This window comes from Armigeres subalbatus, unplaced genomic scaffold (assembly GCF_024139115.2).
Source record: "Armigeres subalbatus isolate Guangzhou_Male unplaced genomic scaffold, GZ_Asu_2 Contig382, whole genome shotgun sequence".
In the NCBI taxonomy this organism is placed as follows: Eukaryota; Metazoa; Arthropoda; class Insecta; order Diptera; family Culicidae; genus Armigeres; species Armigeres subalbatus.
Genome location: NW_026943133.1, coordinates 163,984 through 182,809, shown reverse-complemented (window position 1 = coordinate 182,809; position 18,826 = coordinate 163,984). Strand labels below are relative to the sequence as shown.

General features: G+C 39.6%; 2 protein-coding genes across 2 annotated transcripts; both read right to left on the bottom strand.

The window, feature by feature from the left end:
• Positions 1 to 5,363: 5,363 nt before the first annotated feature.
• LOC134204080 (uncharacterized) lies at positions 5,364 to 15,476 on the bottom strand. Its single transcript, XM_062678909.1, has 4 exons — positions 14,915 to 15,476; positions 14,028 to 14,768; positions 13,149 to 13,951; positions 5,364 to 5,720 (listed from the first exon to the last, which is right to left on the bottom strand). Exons 1-4 carry the CDS (start codon positions 15,474 to 15,476, stop codon positions 5,364 to 5,366), a joined length of 2,463 nt encoding a protein of 820 aa, XP_062534893.1.
• Positions 15,477 to 15,557: 81 nt separating this feature from the next.
• LOC134204079 (uncharacterized) lies at positions 15,558 to 18,428 on the bottom strand. The gene has a single exon (XM_062678908.1). The coding sequence runs from the start codon at positions 18,426 to 18,428 to the stop codon at positions 15,558 to 15,560; it is 2,871 nt and encodes a 956-aa protein (XP_062534892.1).
• Between the last annotated feature and the right edge of the window lie 398 nt (positions 18,429 to 18,826).

Below are 18,826 nucleotides of genomic sequence, written 5' to 3'. Positions count from 1 at the left end.
GGCTATAGGATCACTCCAAAATCTAATGAAAACTAATGAGCGCATAAATAATAAGGACAGCTATTGAAAATCAGCCATTGCGTTCTGCAGTTATTAAAAAAAAACATTGATTTTTTCCCCATTTTTCCCAAGGGAAAAAAAAATCATTCATTTTTTTTAAAACTTCTGCTATGCATTCAAATGAACGCACATTATTATGAATTGATGGAAATATCTGAATCTATCTCCCTACCGCGCAATTTTGACCTCTCTTAAGGTTCCCCCAAACACACGCGACGCGACAGTCGCGACGCGATTCTATCGCTTGGCGACAGCGATTCTGTCGCCGTTGGTATGGAAGCGTAAATAGAACATTGCCTGCAGCGACCCAACGATATAATCGCGGCGACTAGTTGTCGCCGTCGCGGCGATGAAATCGCTTAGGTCTGGGGGAGCCTTTATGTGGTTACTTTTTATTTGTTTCACGAGAAAGGCACCATCACCACTGGGTGGATTATTTTGTTTTTTTTTTTTATTTTGATAGCTACCTAATCTCACTGGATGGTCACTTCTTGTTTTATTATATACTTGATTGACATGAAAAGCCGAGCCGGTGACAATCGCGGTGTCATCATCATCAATAGACATAGACCGCTGTCATCATTGAAACGCAGTATGAAAAAAATTATAGCCCGGGACATCCTGGCTACGATTTGGCGATGGGCTAAACAATAGGATGTCAATAGGCTGTGAAAAGCAGTACCCATAGGAGTCCCTTCCCAAGTAACAAATCAGGTTATATCAAAGTTTTATAGCGTTCTTCGAAACCTAGTCTCAAAACCTGCCATGCCGACTTCACGGTTTTCACAATCGCCTGGAGATCGCTATATAACCATGTCACGGCCTGTTGGCCCAGTTTTATTGCAGCCAGTAAAACCTAATATGCAGCCCACATCAGGAGCATCCGTTTTATAAAATTTTAATCGACCTCTTAAAGCCCTCCACCCGCATAAAACCATCTCCCGACTACGAAGTTTTAAGGTCCTTGGTTGGAGCGCTATAAAACTATGATATAACCTCTTCCAAAAGTTGTTACAACTAGCATTCGCACTCTTTTCCAGCCGTCCAAGCATTGACGTTTGTTTATTTTTTCCTAAATCTTTCCCAAACAAATATATTTCTCTCTCAGCAATTCATGAAATCCAATCATCAACAAAAAGTTAGATCTCTGATTATCCACCATGTTGAAATAACTCAAAGTTTATATTTGTTCAACTTCAGTCCATGTACATATGTTTGGAACCATGTCATTAATTATTTATGGTGAAACCAAGATAAAAAAGTACTATAAAATCAGTGCGCCTCATTAATTATGCAATATATGAATATTTTACACCATGCTTCTCCGCGTATTAAACTAAATTGAGGAGAAAAGCTTCTTAAAAACAGCTGTATTTATTATAAAAGTACTATGCTAGTTTAGAAAAAAAATTAGGTTGTCGCATTACACCTCTAAAACGACCATAGAAATTCATTTTTCCAGGTATTAAACATGTCGTTCATCCTTTTTATTGTTTGTGGCGACATGTTTTTCATATAAAACTTCATACGCATGAAATATGACTCATACTCCTGACTTGGTTATATCAAAGCAATTTATGTAGCCTGAGGTTTTATCTCGTCTTGTATACGTCCATGATATGACCAGCAAGTTTTATGCTGGCCTAAATCGCAGCCTGCTGGTTTTATTCAGGTTTGACGTTTTGACTGCAGTTACGAGAAAGTCGATGCTAGAAATAAACAAACTTTTTTTAATCAACAGCATAGTTATGCTATAAATTGCTAACAATCTCAAAAAGTAAGTATTTCTTTTGTTATTGTACAACGTTATTTGTATCTCATTATTTTTTATAGAATGCCCTTTAAAGTACAGACCGATGAAGATGGGGAGCTGTGCCTCAGCGTAGTCCCTTCCGACTGGGAAAAAGACGGTTTTCTATGGTGGCCAAAGGCGATGAACGCTGCCAAATTGATGTTGGATGAATCATCTACGCCTACAAACAAGTGGCAGTAAATGCGTTGCGTGAAAAAGCGAGAGTGCCATACTAAATTGAAGCCGAGATCCGCAAAATGGAAACACTCCCTGACACCGAAGCAGAGGAACCCCCAACTGCAGCCAAAAAACAGCGGAAGCAAATCATTTCAAATTCAAATGAACAAAAACATGTTCCGAATGCCGTCATGATATATCATATTAACACTTAAATAACAATATAAACATGAAAATTTAAAATTGAAGTTGGAGGGCCAAGCCGGCCGAGCACTGTACATGTAAAAAATAATTGTAGAACAGAAAATGATGAAATAAAGAAGAATTTTACTACTACTAACATGTTCCGAAGAACTTCAACGAATTTGTTCCTGCTGAGATTCGCAATCCGGAAGTGTCAGCAATGACCGAGCCGAGAATTCCACGGTAAGAAACTAGAGAATATGCAGCTTTCGTTTACTGTATAAGGGAGCATTCATAAATTAAGTAACGCATAGAGAAGGAGCGTTCAACAATCTTATATATAAAAATGAAATGGTCTGTGTTCGTATCCGCATAACTCGAAAACGGCTGGATGGATTTTTTTCATTTCTTCAGCAGAAACATTCGTTATAGTTTCCGACGGGTTTATATGATATTTCCTAATGCGAAAATTACGAGTAAAATTGAGCAAACCGTGAAAAACTAAAATTGTGATTCCTATGCGAACTTTGCATGGGCAGTTCGGAACGCACATTCTCGCCTACTATGCAGGACAACGTCTGCCGGGTCAACTAGTATTGTATATATGAACGAAGATGTTGGAGCAGGTACAAGTGGAAGTGAAGTTACAATCCAGTCTGTCGTGAACACGATTTCACAACCGCTATCTTTGGAGGATATTGCGACCAACCAGGTTATCATCGTCGAGAATCAGACAAAAATAATCAACAGCCTTGCTCAATTAAAAACAAGTATGGACTATTTTTATACAAGAATGGACAATATTGAATCAGCTCAATCAGAGGACTGTTTCAAACCCGTTGATTCACTTGAGATGCTCGATGCTTTGGAGGTGAGCCTGAAGGACGATACTGTTTTTTCCAAATATGTCAAAATAATTAGTCACATCTGTGGTACAAATGGAAAGGAGGATGACATTGATTGTTGCTATCGTCTTATCGATCATTTTATTACTCGACAGTTTCTAACGAAATGTTCTTGGACGGGAATTTCAAGAGAAAATGTTTCAGATGATTCCAAGGGAGAAAGTAAGCTGCAAACGAAAATTTCATTATTGGCTTATCAACGTATTCGTCAGCTATTCTTAAAATTTATTCTGCACAAGGTATAGTAGTTCTAGCGTATTTTTTAGTATAGATCCTCTAGATAACCTTATTTATTCTGGTTTGTATGTTTTGACCTTCCCAAAGATTTTTTTAGTAGCCACGCAAAATTTGAATAACTTTTCATAAGAATGACCAAGGCTTTCGTTTTTTCACAGCACAAAGCCATTAATGTGCTTAATGATTTGAACTGATGAAAATGTCAACTTTTAGGATATTTGGATTTGAAGTTATTGCCTCAATATGGGGACAGAAAAAAAGTAGATTTTTGACAGCACTCTAAAAAATTGATTGTGTATCAATAACAACAATAATTTAAGGACTGTCATACATCAGTAAAGTTAAATACTATATTTCTTAAAGAGTCTGTGTGGAAATCGCGTATGTTTATTTATTTTTGGCTGTGATACATCGGAAATCAGAAAAGGGGATCAAGTCTACCCAGTCTCCCCTACACTACTGGAATCTATAAGCGGAATGCTAAACATCTTGCACTTAATTTGTGTAAGATCATACAAAGCTTTATGATTGATTTTCCCATTAGATTGATAAAAATGAAGCACATTAGATCTTATCGGAGTCTCGAAAAATAATTGCATGTCGTTCAACTTGCTACCTGACAATTTTATAACACCATCTTGCTCTATAGCGCAATCCAAAGCTACAATTCTATTATCATTGGTCAAAAACCATTTGTTAGATGAATCTGTCGTCAACGTAAAATTTTCAAATTCGACTTTGGAAAACAATTTGTTCGGTTTATTCATAAAATTTTGATTACTGGTACTCATCGATATTTTATTTTTTTAAACTGGGTGTTTAGTTTTTGGTTTGTAATTTGCATTTCTAGTTACCTGATTCAATTCACTTAGACGTTTGGCGATCTGTATCTCAAATAGTTTACTTTCGAAAGGATATGCATTATACTTATGCAATGGGCCGAATCGTTTAACATCTTCGATCAAATGCATCAAGTTATGAAAATTACTAGTTACGTAATCTTCACCGTAGATGCTTTTGAACATGTCAACAAAGTGTGTTAACAAATGGTGAGCCAACTCGAGCATAGAAGAATACATATCTGACGAACAAATTTTAATAGCACAAAAGAATACTAAAAAATGTTTATAGACATGCGGAGGCAAAACAGGTTTCAAGATGACGATGGATGCATAATGTAGAAATGTATGAAACTTTGAACCTTTCCAATGTGAAAGACAGTCTAGGCCTCGCTTGATCTGTGTATCTCTAGAGGCATTCTGAGCCGTAACAATTTCATCGAAATGTCGGTTGAAATGCTAGCAGGCCACTTGGTTCTGTATGATCCGACGCTTCCATCACGCCATCCAAGAAGGAGTTTCTTCATGATACCCAGATCGATCAGATGAAGTGAATCGCCTACAGGGAAATCCTTAATCATGTCGATTGGAAGTCTCAGCAACGGTGAATCGCTTTTATGGTGCGATCCATAGCCCTTGTTCCGAAACCCTTCATCAGTTCGGGTTGGGCAACTGCTTTGTGGGTAGAAATTAGTATGTGAAACATGTGAATATTCTCCCCGGGAAACGCATTTCTGGCATCCATTCTGAGCATTGAAGTTTGCCACACCTGTAAACATAAATAAGCCATACAATATGCAACCTTTGATAAATGCTCTAGCTGGCGAATCACATACAAAGCAGCGGATGGAAACAGTGATTATGAATCCGTTGATCATAATTCCGTCTTTACAGACGTCTATCATTTCGTTGACAAACGGGTCCAGGAAAGCTGTTAAATCCGTGGGCTTATGCTTTCCGCTATAGATGCCTATCACCATTGGTTTGATGTAGGGAAACTCATCAATATTGAAAAGGATTGACCAAAACTCGTCCTTGGAACTTTTGTAGACAGGAAGTCCATCCATGTTAATCTTTATTGATATGTTCACTGGTTCCTTAATCTCGCTGAAAACTTTTTCAATGCAAGACTTAAATCCGTGATGCCAATAATGTCCATCTCCACCGGAATTAGCGTTGCGTTGTTTTAAGGAGAGTTCGTGGATCTTGCGGAAGAGATTTAGATAGTCGCCGGTTCAGTATTTTTAGTAGCTCCTTAACTGCAATATGTCTTATGTTGAAGGACAGGGCCCAGCGTCTTAGATACTCAACTAGGTTTATATTGTCGTCGATCTCATTGAAACCAGTATCACTATCCACATCGGATTCGCAAAAATATTCCGAAGGTGTGTTGTCAGCATCATCAATTATCTCGGGCATACCTGCTTCCATTGTATCATATTCCAATTGATCATTGCCCGACTGATCCGAAGGAGGAAGCTCGAGAATCACACTAGAATGCTCTCGTACTGTAGAAACGAAATCGCTCTGTAACAATGATTGATGGATTTGCCGCAAATTTTCTCTAACTTTTCTCCTGTAGGATCCACTAGCCTTAAACAATTTCCAAGCACTCATTTTTTCTAAGTTTACTGTGATTATGACTGAGACAAAATTCAAAACAAACAAAGTTCAAACTTCGAATTAAACAGTAGAAAATGGTAGAAATAAATTATGAAACTTAGACTTCTTGATCAAAACCTATCTGAGAGTAACAATTATATAAAGGTTTTAAACTGAAATTCATAAAACTTGAAAGCTTATATAAGTCCTGAATAGAACCAACTTAAAAGTTGCTGCTTGTTTTATTTTATAGTTGTAAGATGGATGGAGAGATGCGGCCTCGAATCGTGTATTGTGGCGTCAAATTGTTGATTAAGTGTTATCTGTATAGATGTTGACTAAATAAATGAAATGAAAAAATGAAATACAGAACCAGCTCAGAACCCATAATAAAACTTGCAAACGTAAGTTTTATACTGGTTGGAATAAAAGAGTTCTATTATAGTACACTTGCGGACCAACTAAAATGACGACTATATAAAACCGTTATAAAACAATAAGCATTTTGGCATGCCTCTATAAAACCACCATAAAATATGAGCACTGTGATAAGTCTTCCAATCATCCAAATTGTTACTTGGGTTTCTTCATTACGTTGAAAATCAGAACCAACGTGTGAAGAGAGGGTTTGTACATTGCTCTTCGCAGCTTCTCAGGTTTAAATTATTTTTTCAGCAGTTTCTAATGCTTGATCTGGATCACTTAAAGTACGTTGTTTCAAACCTACATCCCTCGAGCAAGCAACTTATCTCTAATCGCAGTGTCTTTGAATTCTCCGTATGGAGAAAATCGCCTAAATTTTCAAAGCAAGCAAAACATCTTCAACATATTCATCCAAATCCTGCATACGTTGATTATAATTAATTTGTTGACATGCGACAGAACTTCAAGCAAATATCCGGTAGGAAAATATAATTTCCGCAACTCAGAATCAATAAACCATTCATTGTGATAAAGTGAATTTTCTAATCAACTTATATAATCTTATTGGCGAGAAATAAAAATTCAGTCTCTACCCATAAGAAAGAAGTGCCTTTACGAAAAGGCTCAATCGTGGTGGTAAACGATAACGACATTGTAGGTACGTATTCAAATCACTTTTAGATCCTATCACAACAAGTTATTGTTTTAAATTTCGACAAAAAAATAAAAAAAAATGAAAAAGGAAGAAAACAATGTGGCAGTGTTAATCCGAGACAAAAGAGACAGCTTTTAATGACTCACCCTGGTTCCAGCAACAGCGCTTTACACTCACCAGCGTCGGAATGGCATCGGTAATGGGCGTCTCGCAACATCGAAATCAGCGTCGATTTCTTACTGTGTCGTTTTCCGTCCGTTGCTTCCAGCACCATCGAATTAACGTTAATCCAGCGAGTGAATCAAATGTCCTTCGCCAGAACCACCAATCCAGCGGGTAGGTAATAAGTTACATCTCCACTGTCGTTTGTCCTCAGTTTTCGAAGTTCCAGCAAGTGTGCGAATCAGTGTAATTTCATTCGCACTAAACGGGAATACAAAATAGTATAACATAGAACCCGTTTCTTTCAGACAAATTCCTATTTTTAATCTTTTAAATCAAAAATAAAATACCTTTTGTTCTAATACCAAAAATGAGCACACAATTAATACTATTAGTATTTCCACCATTCTTTTCCCCTACTTACTTTGTTCTAAAACTTGCCCAAAAAAAAAAAAAGTTGTGCAAAGCATCAAAAGAAAGCAAAAATATCAAGGTCGCATCTCCGCAATAGAAAAGTAACGCACACTTGCTGACAAAAAACAGTTTCCCAGTGACCCTGCTGACAAAAAACAGTGACCCAGATTCAGCAGAACCGTGATTACTCTAAAATGGGCAAGAGACCCTTTACTCAAATCTGGGTAACCGAACTAGCGAAATAACTGGGTATCGGATACAGTGTTGCCACATATAAAGATTTATCTTATTTATAAAGATTTTTTAATATTTTTTGATAAAGATATCTTTATATAAAGATTAAAGATTTTTTCGAAGAAATAAGATTTTTCAAGATTTTTGTGCATTTTGAAATTTAGTGTTCTGTTTTTTTCTCATTTTTGGCCGATACTTTGATCCGATATCATGACCGATAAGGCAGTTTTCACTCAGTAAAGTCCGTCAGCTACCAGATGGCTATTGCTTGACTCAGTAGTCAAACGGAATGTTGATCGTTTTTCAAAGCTAATCATGTACTTTACGTTCTATTCGAACTGTGACAATTATTAAACTGCCCATTATTAAACTTCGTCACCTCAACGATCCCATCCCGGGTAGAAGTCATGAACAGAATAAAAAAACATGATATAGACTTGATTGATATAAGAGATAAAAGAACAGGCAACAATATCAAAAATTTGCACCGAAATATCATTTAAATATCAAGATATGCTATGGATAAGAACAAACTAATGGCACATGATACTGATCTCTTATTATAAATAGCATAAATTGATCTCCACATGATATTTTAATGCGGAATATTGATATTGTCGTTTGATCTTTTATCTTTTATATCAATCATGTTTATATCTCATTTGACTATCTTATCAACATTTGATATTATTCAGCTATGTATTTTCTTCTACTCGGGATGAACTACTGCTTGTTAATTTAGTCAATCGTATTTTCCAATCGGAAAGCCCTGAGTATACGAACATGTACAATGAAATTAAATCGCTTTATCTGATTATCCTTTCCAACATCTAGAAAGATGAATTTCTTAAAAATATCATAGACAAATGGCTTTCAAAACATTGAACAACATCTTCGCGAGAAAATGAAGACCTACGTAGGGCTAGCGGCATATAATCTGGCAGGACATCTTGATTAACCGCTGAAGGAAACTTTCTATTCTCTCGCATGTAATTTCTATGTGGAGCTGGTCCTGCTCCCGTTCTTAAGACAGCTTGACTCATCAATCCAAAGAATTTGGAGAACATTACCAGTCTCAGTTCGATCCTGGAGAAGTTTACAAACTTTTGCGGGAGCTGAGGGGTGCAAATCTTTGCAAAATCAGATCGATGAGCAAGCCGATACGACGAAAAGTTGGGAGGCATCGCTGAGCGGTAAACGGCGAGAAGGAAAGCTGGCATTTCCATTATTAAGAAAGTTCATCAACATTTTTCATCTCATCCCTCATTCGGCAGCAGCTGTCAAAAGGCTGTTTTGGCCGAAAAACTTTATTAAAACTTTGGTTAGTAACCGACTGAATATATATATGGTATACCAGCACGATTAATGCTATTGTGCGTTAAAAAATGTCATGTTGAAAAGAAAGGAGTTGCAAAGATGGCTGTAACTGCAAAAATGCAAAAAGTCAAAATATTCACACTACAAACCTGAAAGGTTTATAACTTTTGATCACCTTGTTTTTGCAATAAATGGGATGGTACAAAAATACCTCGAAACTCGTTTCAAAATATACTCTCATTACAAATATCTACCTGCTTCTAAAAAACCCAACAGATTTAAAAACATTTGTATATTTAAAAAAAGTAAATATTTCCGCTATTAAGCACCTATTCAAGTTTAAGCCTGGAGCACAAAGACCCGTTCGCCAATCAACCCGTCGAATTTGGCAGTTTATCCACGGGAAAAATTTCAAATTTGACGGGCGAAATGACAAACGATGGCATGCGCTTCAGCCTTAAGTACATAAGATTTTTTTCAAGATTTTTTGCTCACAAATAAAGATGAAAAAGATTTTTACGCCTGAAAATGAAGATGAGGTTCGAAAAATAAGTGGCAACACTGATCGGATACCCAGCCCTTTTAGATCCAGGAAGTTGTTATTTGCAAGAAAACAGTTAGGTACATAAAACAAGTTTCTCAACGTACATTATTTGTCTACCATCCCGATCAGGAATACATAACAAAATTGTAACTCAATTCTATCAATGGTTGTTATTTAAAACAACGTGTGTTATAATTAGATAATTCGATAAAAATGTGTCTCCGGCCAGTTTTATTTCATATCAAAATTATAACAACACTAGTTATGTGTGTATATTTACACAAAATAATTGCCTACATTTTTTGATATTGGAAAAAAAGCGGAGATAATCACCTCCAGTATAACTTGAATCAATGTTCGATGGTAATAGCTAGTACAAAATTTATTGCCTACATTATGGATGGAAATCCGGCGCTGTAGCGTACCACATTTTTATACGTGATGTAGGCAATTACCATGAAAGTAGATTTTTGTACCTCATAATCATATCAACGGTTGATATAATGTTGAAATGAAGGTAACAACCTCTGATATAATTATGTTACGGCTAGAGAGAATTTTGATATAATTTTTGTTATTTTAACAACTAACCAGCCAATTTTATAACACATTTTGTTACATTATTTTTCTGAAATAAATAAGTCCCCTTGTTATAATTTTGTTATGCATTCTTGATCGGGATGGTATACTTCACCATTCTCACATTTTTCTTGAAACATTCTTCGTAAATCGTTACATATATTACGGCGGTATTCTATGTCGACGCCATGTTGCTAAGTCCAAAAATGCTAAAGTCCCAGTTACCCAGATTTCGGGTTCGCGTGACAACTGCTAATATCGAATTGAAAACAACGTTGCATAACAAACAATTCCAATGATTTCCAGATTTCAATATTATTACGCCTGGTTAAAAAACATTCTTCTTTGGCGAGGAGATAATTGAGATCACGTTTCTCAACCCTACAGTAACACTTTCTACATTTCGTTTTAAAATAGCATTACAGTCTCATCAAAACAAAGATGAACCGCGATTGATAGTATGTTATGTCCTTGCCTGGATTCTGCGACAGGTCTTACTTAGTGTAAACTTGATAGGTCATCTTGATACTAAGCGTTTGCTGAAACCAGTAGTGCATTACAAAATTTCTTTTTGCCTTTCGAAGAGAAAAAAAGCTCATCAAAACTATGGTAGTAGAAAATTACGTAATATTTAGTTGGAGAATTGTTAGATGTACGTTGAAGGAAAACTAAGTTCTATTGGAAATGTAGTGGCGAAGTAAGAAGATTTTGTATAAACAATTCTGTGGACGCAAAACGTGAATGATTTGAAATAGCAATAACCTACTTGCTATCAATCGATGACTATAATCTTTAGGTATTTTCGTGATTGAGAGAGTAAACAAAGATGTATAAACTAGATTATTATCAGCTGCTGAAATGAAATTGGCTGATTACAGTCTTTCTGTGTAGCACCTAGGTACTGTTTGTGTAGCGGTCTCGTGAATATTTATTTAATTATTATTGAAATGAGCATGCTAGGAAAATCTCTAGATTTATGATTAGTAATGACGTCTTTGGTGCGTATAAGTGATTTTCGATTCGAACATAGTCAGCTGATGTCATATTGATAATATTGAGAAGTTAAAAAAAAAGTCATGACGATGAAAAATGTATTCAGTTAAAACACTTTTTAGCTGACTTTTAGCTAAGTAAAAATTGGATCGCGCGTCAGTAAATCACTTTTTGGCAGGGATTGAATCCTAAGAGAATGAACAAGTCTCTCACTTATCATCTCTGTATACATATACGATATGTAGCATACCGTGAGAGACTTTTTTCGCAAGCTGTCATGATAGAGAACTGATTCGGGTGGCTATACCCCATGATAAATTTCTTTTAGAAAGCTCCAAATTCGGGGAGCACTAGCTCTGATGATGCATTTCAACTTGTTCTACACAGCTGTGCAGTAACCAACACGAAATGAGCGAAAACAAAGCGAGAATCACTTGTATACAAGTTTGATAAATTTGTTATCATGGCTTGTTATGATTCGGAACAGCTTTTGCCTCTCTTTTATCGTTGTTCGTTATCTAGGGTAAAATACCCAATAGTGGACCCCTGTTCGCGCCGTCGCGGATTTCTTTCGGACACTTCAAAAAACTATTCGTTTCCAGTAGAACAGAAACACTTTTATTCGCGAACACTACTTAATTTTATTAAGACACGAAAGAGCGATGATGTTTACTCCGCGACGGTTTTTTCCAACTAACTATTTTTGTTTATTTATCCTACTTTCTATATACTATTTACATACAATATATGCCTACAAAACTCAGATGATCGGAGATACATAAGTGAGCAAAGAGAGAAGAGAAAATCATGATAACAGAGGGATGCTCAAGCAAAAAAAGACTTTCGATCAAATGTTTCTGTCTTACTTCAACATATGCCGGCCACCTTGAAATTTGGTTTCAACAATTGTCTCACTCTAGTCCTCCTGCTTCTTCTTATTACCTACGAATGCGAACTGTGTTTGTTTTGATCGGTAAATCTTGTTCCATACTACATATTCGGATGCTGTGTTGACATGTCGTTGGTCGGTTGCGGCGATAGGGTTTTCTGTGATGCTGCTATTTAGAGTTGGTTGAAATGGACTTTACAGCTGCTGGTATTCAGGTAACAACGATGCTTATGATAGCCCTCGATAGCAGTGGACTTTGCGACTTCCATAAAACCACAAATTTCACGATTGACTCCTGCTGAGTTAATTACTCCCGAAAACGATGCTGGTACAGAATGATATGCTGAAACAGATGAGCAGGTGCTTTTTTACCTTAATAATCATAAAAACAAACGACTTGCCTGAATCGCAGGCCTCCATGGCCTGCGCGGATGCCGGTTGGCATCTGTTCCTGATATAGGTCATCACAAGAGACATCATCTTCTTGCAGTTGATAATATCGCATGTTTCGAGTCTCCGATATACCTTCTCCGTAATATATGCTGGACCGACAATAGGATGCCGATTATGTCGCTGGAAAATATGAGAGGGTGCTTTTTTACCTTTTTAACCATATAATGAAATGACTTGCCTGGATCGCAGGCCTGCTTGGCCTGCGAGGATGCCGGATAGCATCGTTGACCCTCTCATAGTTGCTTTGGCGATGCTGCGATGAATTTAAGGACCTTGGCTTCTCTACAAAGTTGCAGCGCAGTACGGAAGAAGTTCGCTCTTACTCGATGATGTAGCATTGTCCTCAAACGAGTCCATATTAATCAAAAGGTGCGGGAATGTTGGCATAAAATGCCGCAGAACGTTCATTATCGAATGGTTTGACACTTCATGCAACCTCGAATAACCACCGTAACCGTACAGACCTCGAATGACATTAAAGGGAATGGCTAGCCAGCCAACAATTTAGACAACTCCGGGACATTTGGACACAGTTGCTGGGGGAAAGATGAACGGGTTACTTTTTACAAAAAACATAAAATGCAATGACTTAACTGGCGTGCGGAGGCCTTTCAACCTCCGCCGTTGGAGGAGTCCTAGTTCTCTCCCGTTAGATAGAATAACATTATCTCGGATTGGTAGCACGCAGACCTTCGAGATAGCTCTACGATAGGTACCATCACGTGTTTTGACGGTTACGACACGAATGTTTCCGTCTTTACCAGCATAAGTCTCGGTTACCCGCCCTAGCAGCCATGATAGAGGGGGAAGTTTTTCATCCTTCAAAACTACCATCGTCCCTACAGCTATATTCTCTCGTCGCACTGTCCACTTCGTCCTATTATGCAAATCTGACAAGTAGAGCTGCGACCATTTTTTCCATAATAATTGCGTATATCGTTGAGCCTTTTGGTAGGCCGCTAATCTATTCTCTGGGATTCCATCCAAATCGGGCTCTGGAATTGCTGTCAGAGGTCGCTGAATTAAAAAATGTCCGGGGGTCAAAGCTTCATAATCGTCCGGGTCATTACTAAGCGGTGTAAGGGGCCGAGAATTCATTACTGCTTCCATTTGCGTTAGGACTGTTAGCATCTCATCGTATAGTAGGGTGTGCGAGCCAATCGTTCTCTTGAAAAGTAGTTTAAACGACTTGACTGCAGATTCCCAAAGTCCACCGAAATTTGGCGAACGAGCTGGGATAAATCTAAACTGGATCTCTTCATCTGCAGAATGCCTGATTACGTATTGTTGAAACTGCTGGTTGTTGAACAAGTGACGCAAATGTTCTAACTGTCGTCTTGCACCGACAAAGTTAGTTCCATTGTCACACATGATAATCTCCGGCTTGCCGCGCCGAGAAGAGAAGCGTTTCAAGGTGGCAATAAAAGCTTGTGCGGAAAGGTCAGACGCTAGTTCTAGGTGCACTGCTTTGGTCACTAGACATACGTAAACGGCTATAAAGATTTTTACAGGACGACTACGACGTTGTGGATAGGCGATCTGGAATGGGCCGCAATAATCAACGCCTACCCTTTGAAATGGAGAACAGGGGTTCACTCTCTCCGGGAGGCAGGTCTGCCATTAGCTGATCTTGAACTTTTGGTTTCGCCCTGAAGCAAGGTATACATCTGTGAATGACTTTCCGTACCAGATTCCGGATACTAGTAGGCCAGAAACGTTCTCGAATGGCCGAAATCATCAGCTGTTGTCCACCATGTAATAGCTTCCGGTGGTAGTGTGCAATAATGAGGAGCGTAAACGGATGCTGGTGATCAAGGATGTACGGGTGCTTACGACGAGTTGCAATTTGAGCGTGACGAAGCCGGCCGCCAACGCAAATTATGCCTTTCCTAAGCTCCGGGTGCAAGGGCGACAGTTTCGATGATTCTCGAATTTCTTTACCCATTGATAGGTCGGCTACCTCTTGTTGGAAACATTCAAGCTGGGAGACGCGTACTAGAGAATCCAGTGCTTCATCTAATTCATGCACGGTAAGTTGACCTTTACGACGGTTGTTACGATTCGACGTTTTAGAGTTGTAGCAAAACCTTTGAATCCAAGCGGTGAGTCGTAGAAGCTCCGTATACGACGATTTTAAACTGAAGATTTCATTGGGAGGAAGTGTTGGTAAAGCAGCTGTTATGCTCTTGGTTTCAAGAACTGAAGGATCAAAGTCTTCTTCGTCAATCTGTGGAGCTGAAGGCCAGTTATGTTCATCTGAACTTAACCAGTGCGGACCGTTGAACCATAGTGATTCATATTGTAATTGTGCTGGAATCATACCACGAGAAATAATATCCGCAGGATTTTCTAGACCAGCTACATGATTCCAGACACCACACTTGGTAATGTGTTGGATCTCGAAACTCTATTTGCGATGAATTGCTTCCATCTTGATGGCGATGTTGCCAACCAACATTTTACGATCGTGGAGTCCGTCCAAAAGAAGCACTTCGTTTCTATGCCAATACTGTTTGTGATTTTCTCGAATAGATGGGCCAGCAACACAGCAGATGAAAGCTCTAGTCTCGGAGTGGAAAGTCGCTTGTTTCCTTTTTTCGGATTGTCCAGAGGAGCAACACGTGACTTCGCTGTCAATAACCTCACACACACCTCCCCCGTTTCGGAGATCGTTCGAATGTAGAAGCAGGCTCCATATGCTTTGTTTGAAGCATCGCAGAATCCATGGAGCTCCGTCTTGGTATTACCACCGGTTCCCACCCACCGAGGAACTGTAAGGTTTTCTAGTCCTGTAAGATTTCTCCGAAACTCCTGCCATTGTGCTTGATGCTCAGGGTTGAGTGTTTCATCCCAGTCGCTGTTATCCTTCCACAGATCCTGAATAAAAATCTTGGCTTGAATGATGACAGGACCAACTAGACCAAGTGGGTCGAAGAGACGAGACACATCCGAGACGACCACGCGCTTCGTGATTGACGTTGCCCAATTGAATGACGGATATGTGAGAACGAAAGACATCTGAGCTGGGCTCCCATGCTAATCCTAAAGTTTTGACGGTTGTTTCGGACCCTTTTAACTCCAGCACCGAGCGATCGTCTCTCAAGTTTTCGGTACGACTTCAAGAAGTTCTTTACTGTTAGAGTTCCACTTTCGAAGCAAGAATCCTGCTGATTCAGAAAGTTCAATGATATCACGAACCATCCTCTGACCTAATGCTAACGTATCTACGCCGGAAAGCATGTCGTCGACATAAAAGTCTTTCCTGATCACTCTGGATGCTATTGGGTGTGTGGATTCCCCATCATCTGCAAGGCGTTGCAAGCATTTTGTGGCTAAGTACGGAGCTGATGATGTTCCGTAAGTAACAGTTGACAGCTCAAACGTACGAATTGGTTCAGAAATATCGTTTCGCCATTTAATACTCTGCAATGGATGATCTTCTCTTTGAACTCCGATCATTCTGTACATCTTGGCGATATCAGCATTCACAGCAATACGATGGGTGCGAAAGCGAAGAGTAATACTAGTCAGATCATCCTGCAAGACAGGACCCACCAGAAGAGCATCATTCAATGAAATTCCTGTTGAAGTTGGACAAGAAGCATCGAAGACTACACGTAGCTTCGTGGTTGTGCTTTCTGGTTTGAAAACAGCATGATGCGGAAGGTAATATCTTGTGACAGCGTCTTTTGCTTCCTCCGCAGCTTCCTTCATATGTCCAAGCTCAAGATATTCTTGGATAAACTCGGTATACATCTTCTTTAGCTCTGGATTTCCGCAGAAACGACGTTCCATGCCTATCAGTCGTTTAATCGCAGTGGTTTCTGAATGGCCCAACTGGCCAAGTATCATGTTTTTCTTTGGCAGCGTAACGATGAATCTCCCCGTCTCGTCTCTGATCGTTGTCCGATCAAAATGCTCCTCACAGGTTGACTCCTCAACAGAGAGTGTACTCTGGCTACGACATGTTTCCAGCTCCCAGAACTTGGCAAGTTGATCTTGAAGGTCGGAAGTGGAACAGACGACGATAAGCGATTGTGATTCACTGAGAGTACTATCCGGAACCTTTCCGGAGACGATCCATCCCAGTTCAGTGTTTTGAAGCGTGGGACCCCCTACAGTTGCCTTGCGTTGCTCGTTCACCAAGAGATCCATGTAGAATTCCGCACCGATAATGATATCTACTGGACCTGGCTCATAAAACCGAGGATCAGCCCAGAGTGATGACTCTGGAAGCTTCCATTCCCCAGGATCGCACCTTGCCGTCGGTAGTGAAACCGTTAATCGTGGAAGGACATGAAAATGCATCTCTTGTGCGAATGATGAAATGCGATCATTTCTTGAACTAACTACCGCACTGACTAATCTGGTAGAAGTACTTGCAGATAGTCCGATACCTTGAACGGATAGATATGATGGAACTTCGTGGAATCTTAGTCGGCTAGAAAATTCCTTCGTCATCAAGCAGTGCTGAGAACATGAATCCAGCAGAGCTCGTGCCAGCATGGTATTACCATACCGATCTTTAACATTGACGAGGGCGGTTGAAAGTAGGATGTTGTGTGTGGGTGTGATTGGGAGTGCAACGTGTGTCTGACTTGTGGCTGTATTTGTGACTGGGTCTAAAGTGCTTTGTTCTTGCAAATTGGTGTGCATAGAGGTGCTTTCGATTTGTGTCGGTTGGTTCGGGTTTGGTGAATTGGATTGTGGCTGTCGATTGTTTTGAATCGGAGGATTTGTTTGCGATTGTGAAACGGAGGATCTGGTAGGAGCGCTATGTAGCAGGGTGTGGTGCTTTTGTTCACAGTGACGGCAAACACCTCTTTCACAGTTCCTGGCAAAGTGGCCAGGGCTCAGGCAATTTCGGCACAATTTTGCTTTGAAAACCGCCTCATTACGTTCTGGAACCATCAAACGTTGAAATGTGCTACACACAAAAGCAGAATGCCACGCTTCGTTGCAGAATGGGCACTTGTGCGATGATTTGACAACAGTGTGACATACAGACGGCTTCAGTGCACGTTGATCAGAATAGTTAGATTTCGTTGGAGCAACGGATTGCAGGACTGAACAGTAGCTGCGCAAGTAGGTGATAAGACTGTTGTAGGTAGGTACCTCTTTGGAGTTGTGGTGCGTTTCCCACTGCCGTAATGTGGCAGGATCCAGCCGGGAAGACACCATGTGGGCCAGAATCGTACTCCATCCACTAGTTTGTTCGCCGATCTTTTGAAGCATTTGCAGATTTTTTTCGTATACTCCAACTAGATTGTTCAGCCCTTGGTAGCTTTCTTGTTTCAAACCTTCAACCGCGAAGAGGGAATCCAAGTGTGCCTTCACAATTAACTTTTTGTTTTCGTAGCGGGACTCCAGCGCTTCCCATGCTACGCTATAATTAACAGCAGAAAACTCCACAGACTCTATTTCCTGTATAGCTTCTCCCGACAAAGCTGACTTCAAGTAGCTAAATCGATCCACGTCGGTGAGCTGCTTGTTCTCGTGAATTAGGCTACGAAAACTGTCGCGGAATGTAACCCACTCCTTGATCTTCCCATCGAATGATGGAAGACGAATCTCTGGCAGCTTCACTTTTGAGTAGGATACGCCGGAATGATCGCCAAGTTGATCCATTTTTGACGTGGTAGAAATGGTTGCAGATTGTACTGATAACAGACTAGCTTTTGCTAAGCAATACCTATCCTCAAAACTGGTCAACGCTTGATTGTTCTCTTCTTCTTGCTTCACCTTGGCGGATTCGTCATCGTCCGATTTACTACTCGTCGTTTCAAGAAGCAGCTCAATTTTCTCCCTCACTTCGTAGAATTCTTTGCATGCTGATTCCAACATCTGCAAACGAACGACGATTTGCGCTTCGTCTCGGGGAGTTTCATAATTGGTGACGAATTTCTCTACACCGCTCAATGTTGAAAGCAAACGTCGTTCGCGTTTGGACAACTCCCGCAAATCTGGCATTGCGTAAACACCTACCAAACTGATCACAGCACTGGATTAACTACGGTATCGTAATTAATTATTTCAATCACTGTACACTGCACACTTTTTAACAAAAACACTCCCGATCGACTCGACGTTTCACAAATCGCGATCTTATGAGACAGAATGACAGCTCAAAACAGGACTGCAGCGAAGGGAAAGCAACCAGAGAAGAGAAACCAGCCAACAATCCAGCGAATTACCGAGACCAACTTATACTAGTGGGAGGACACCACAGGGCAATGCACCAAATGAGGACACAACTCGCATGCACTTTATCATCAATTTATTAGCCACAAGCCGATGACACCATTCATACATGCACTACTTCCCTTCAATCAATCCAAAATGTCCTTTGTGGGGCGATCCCGTATAAT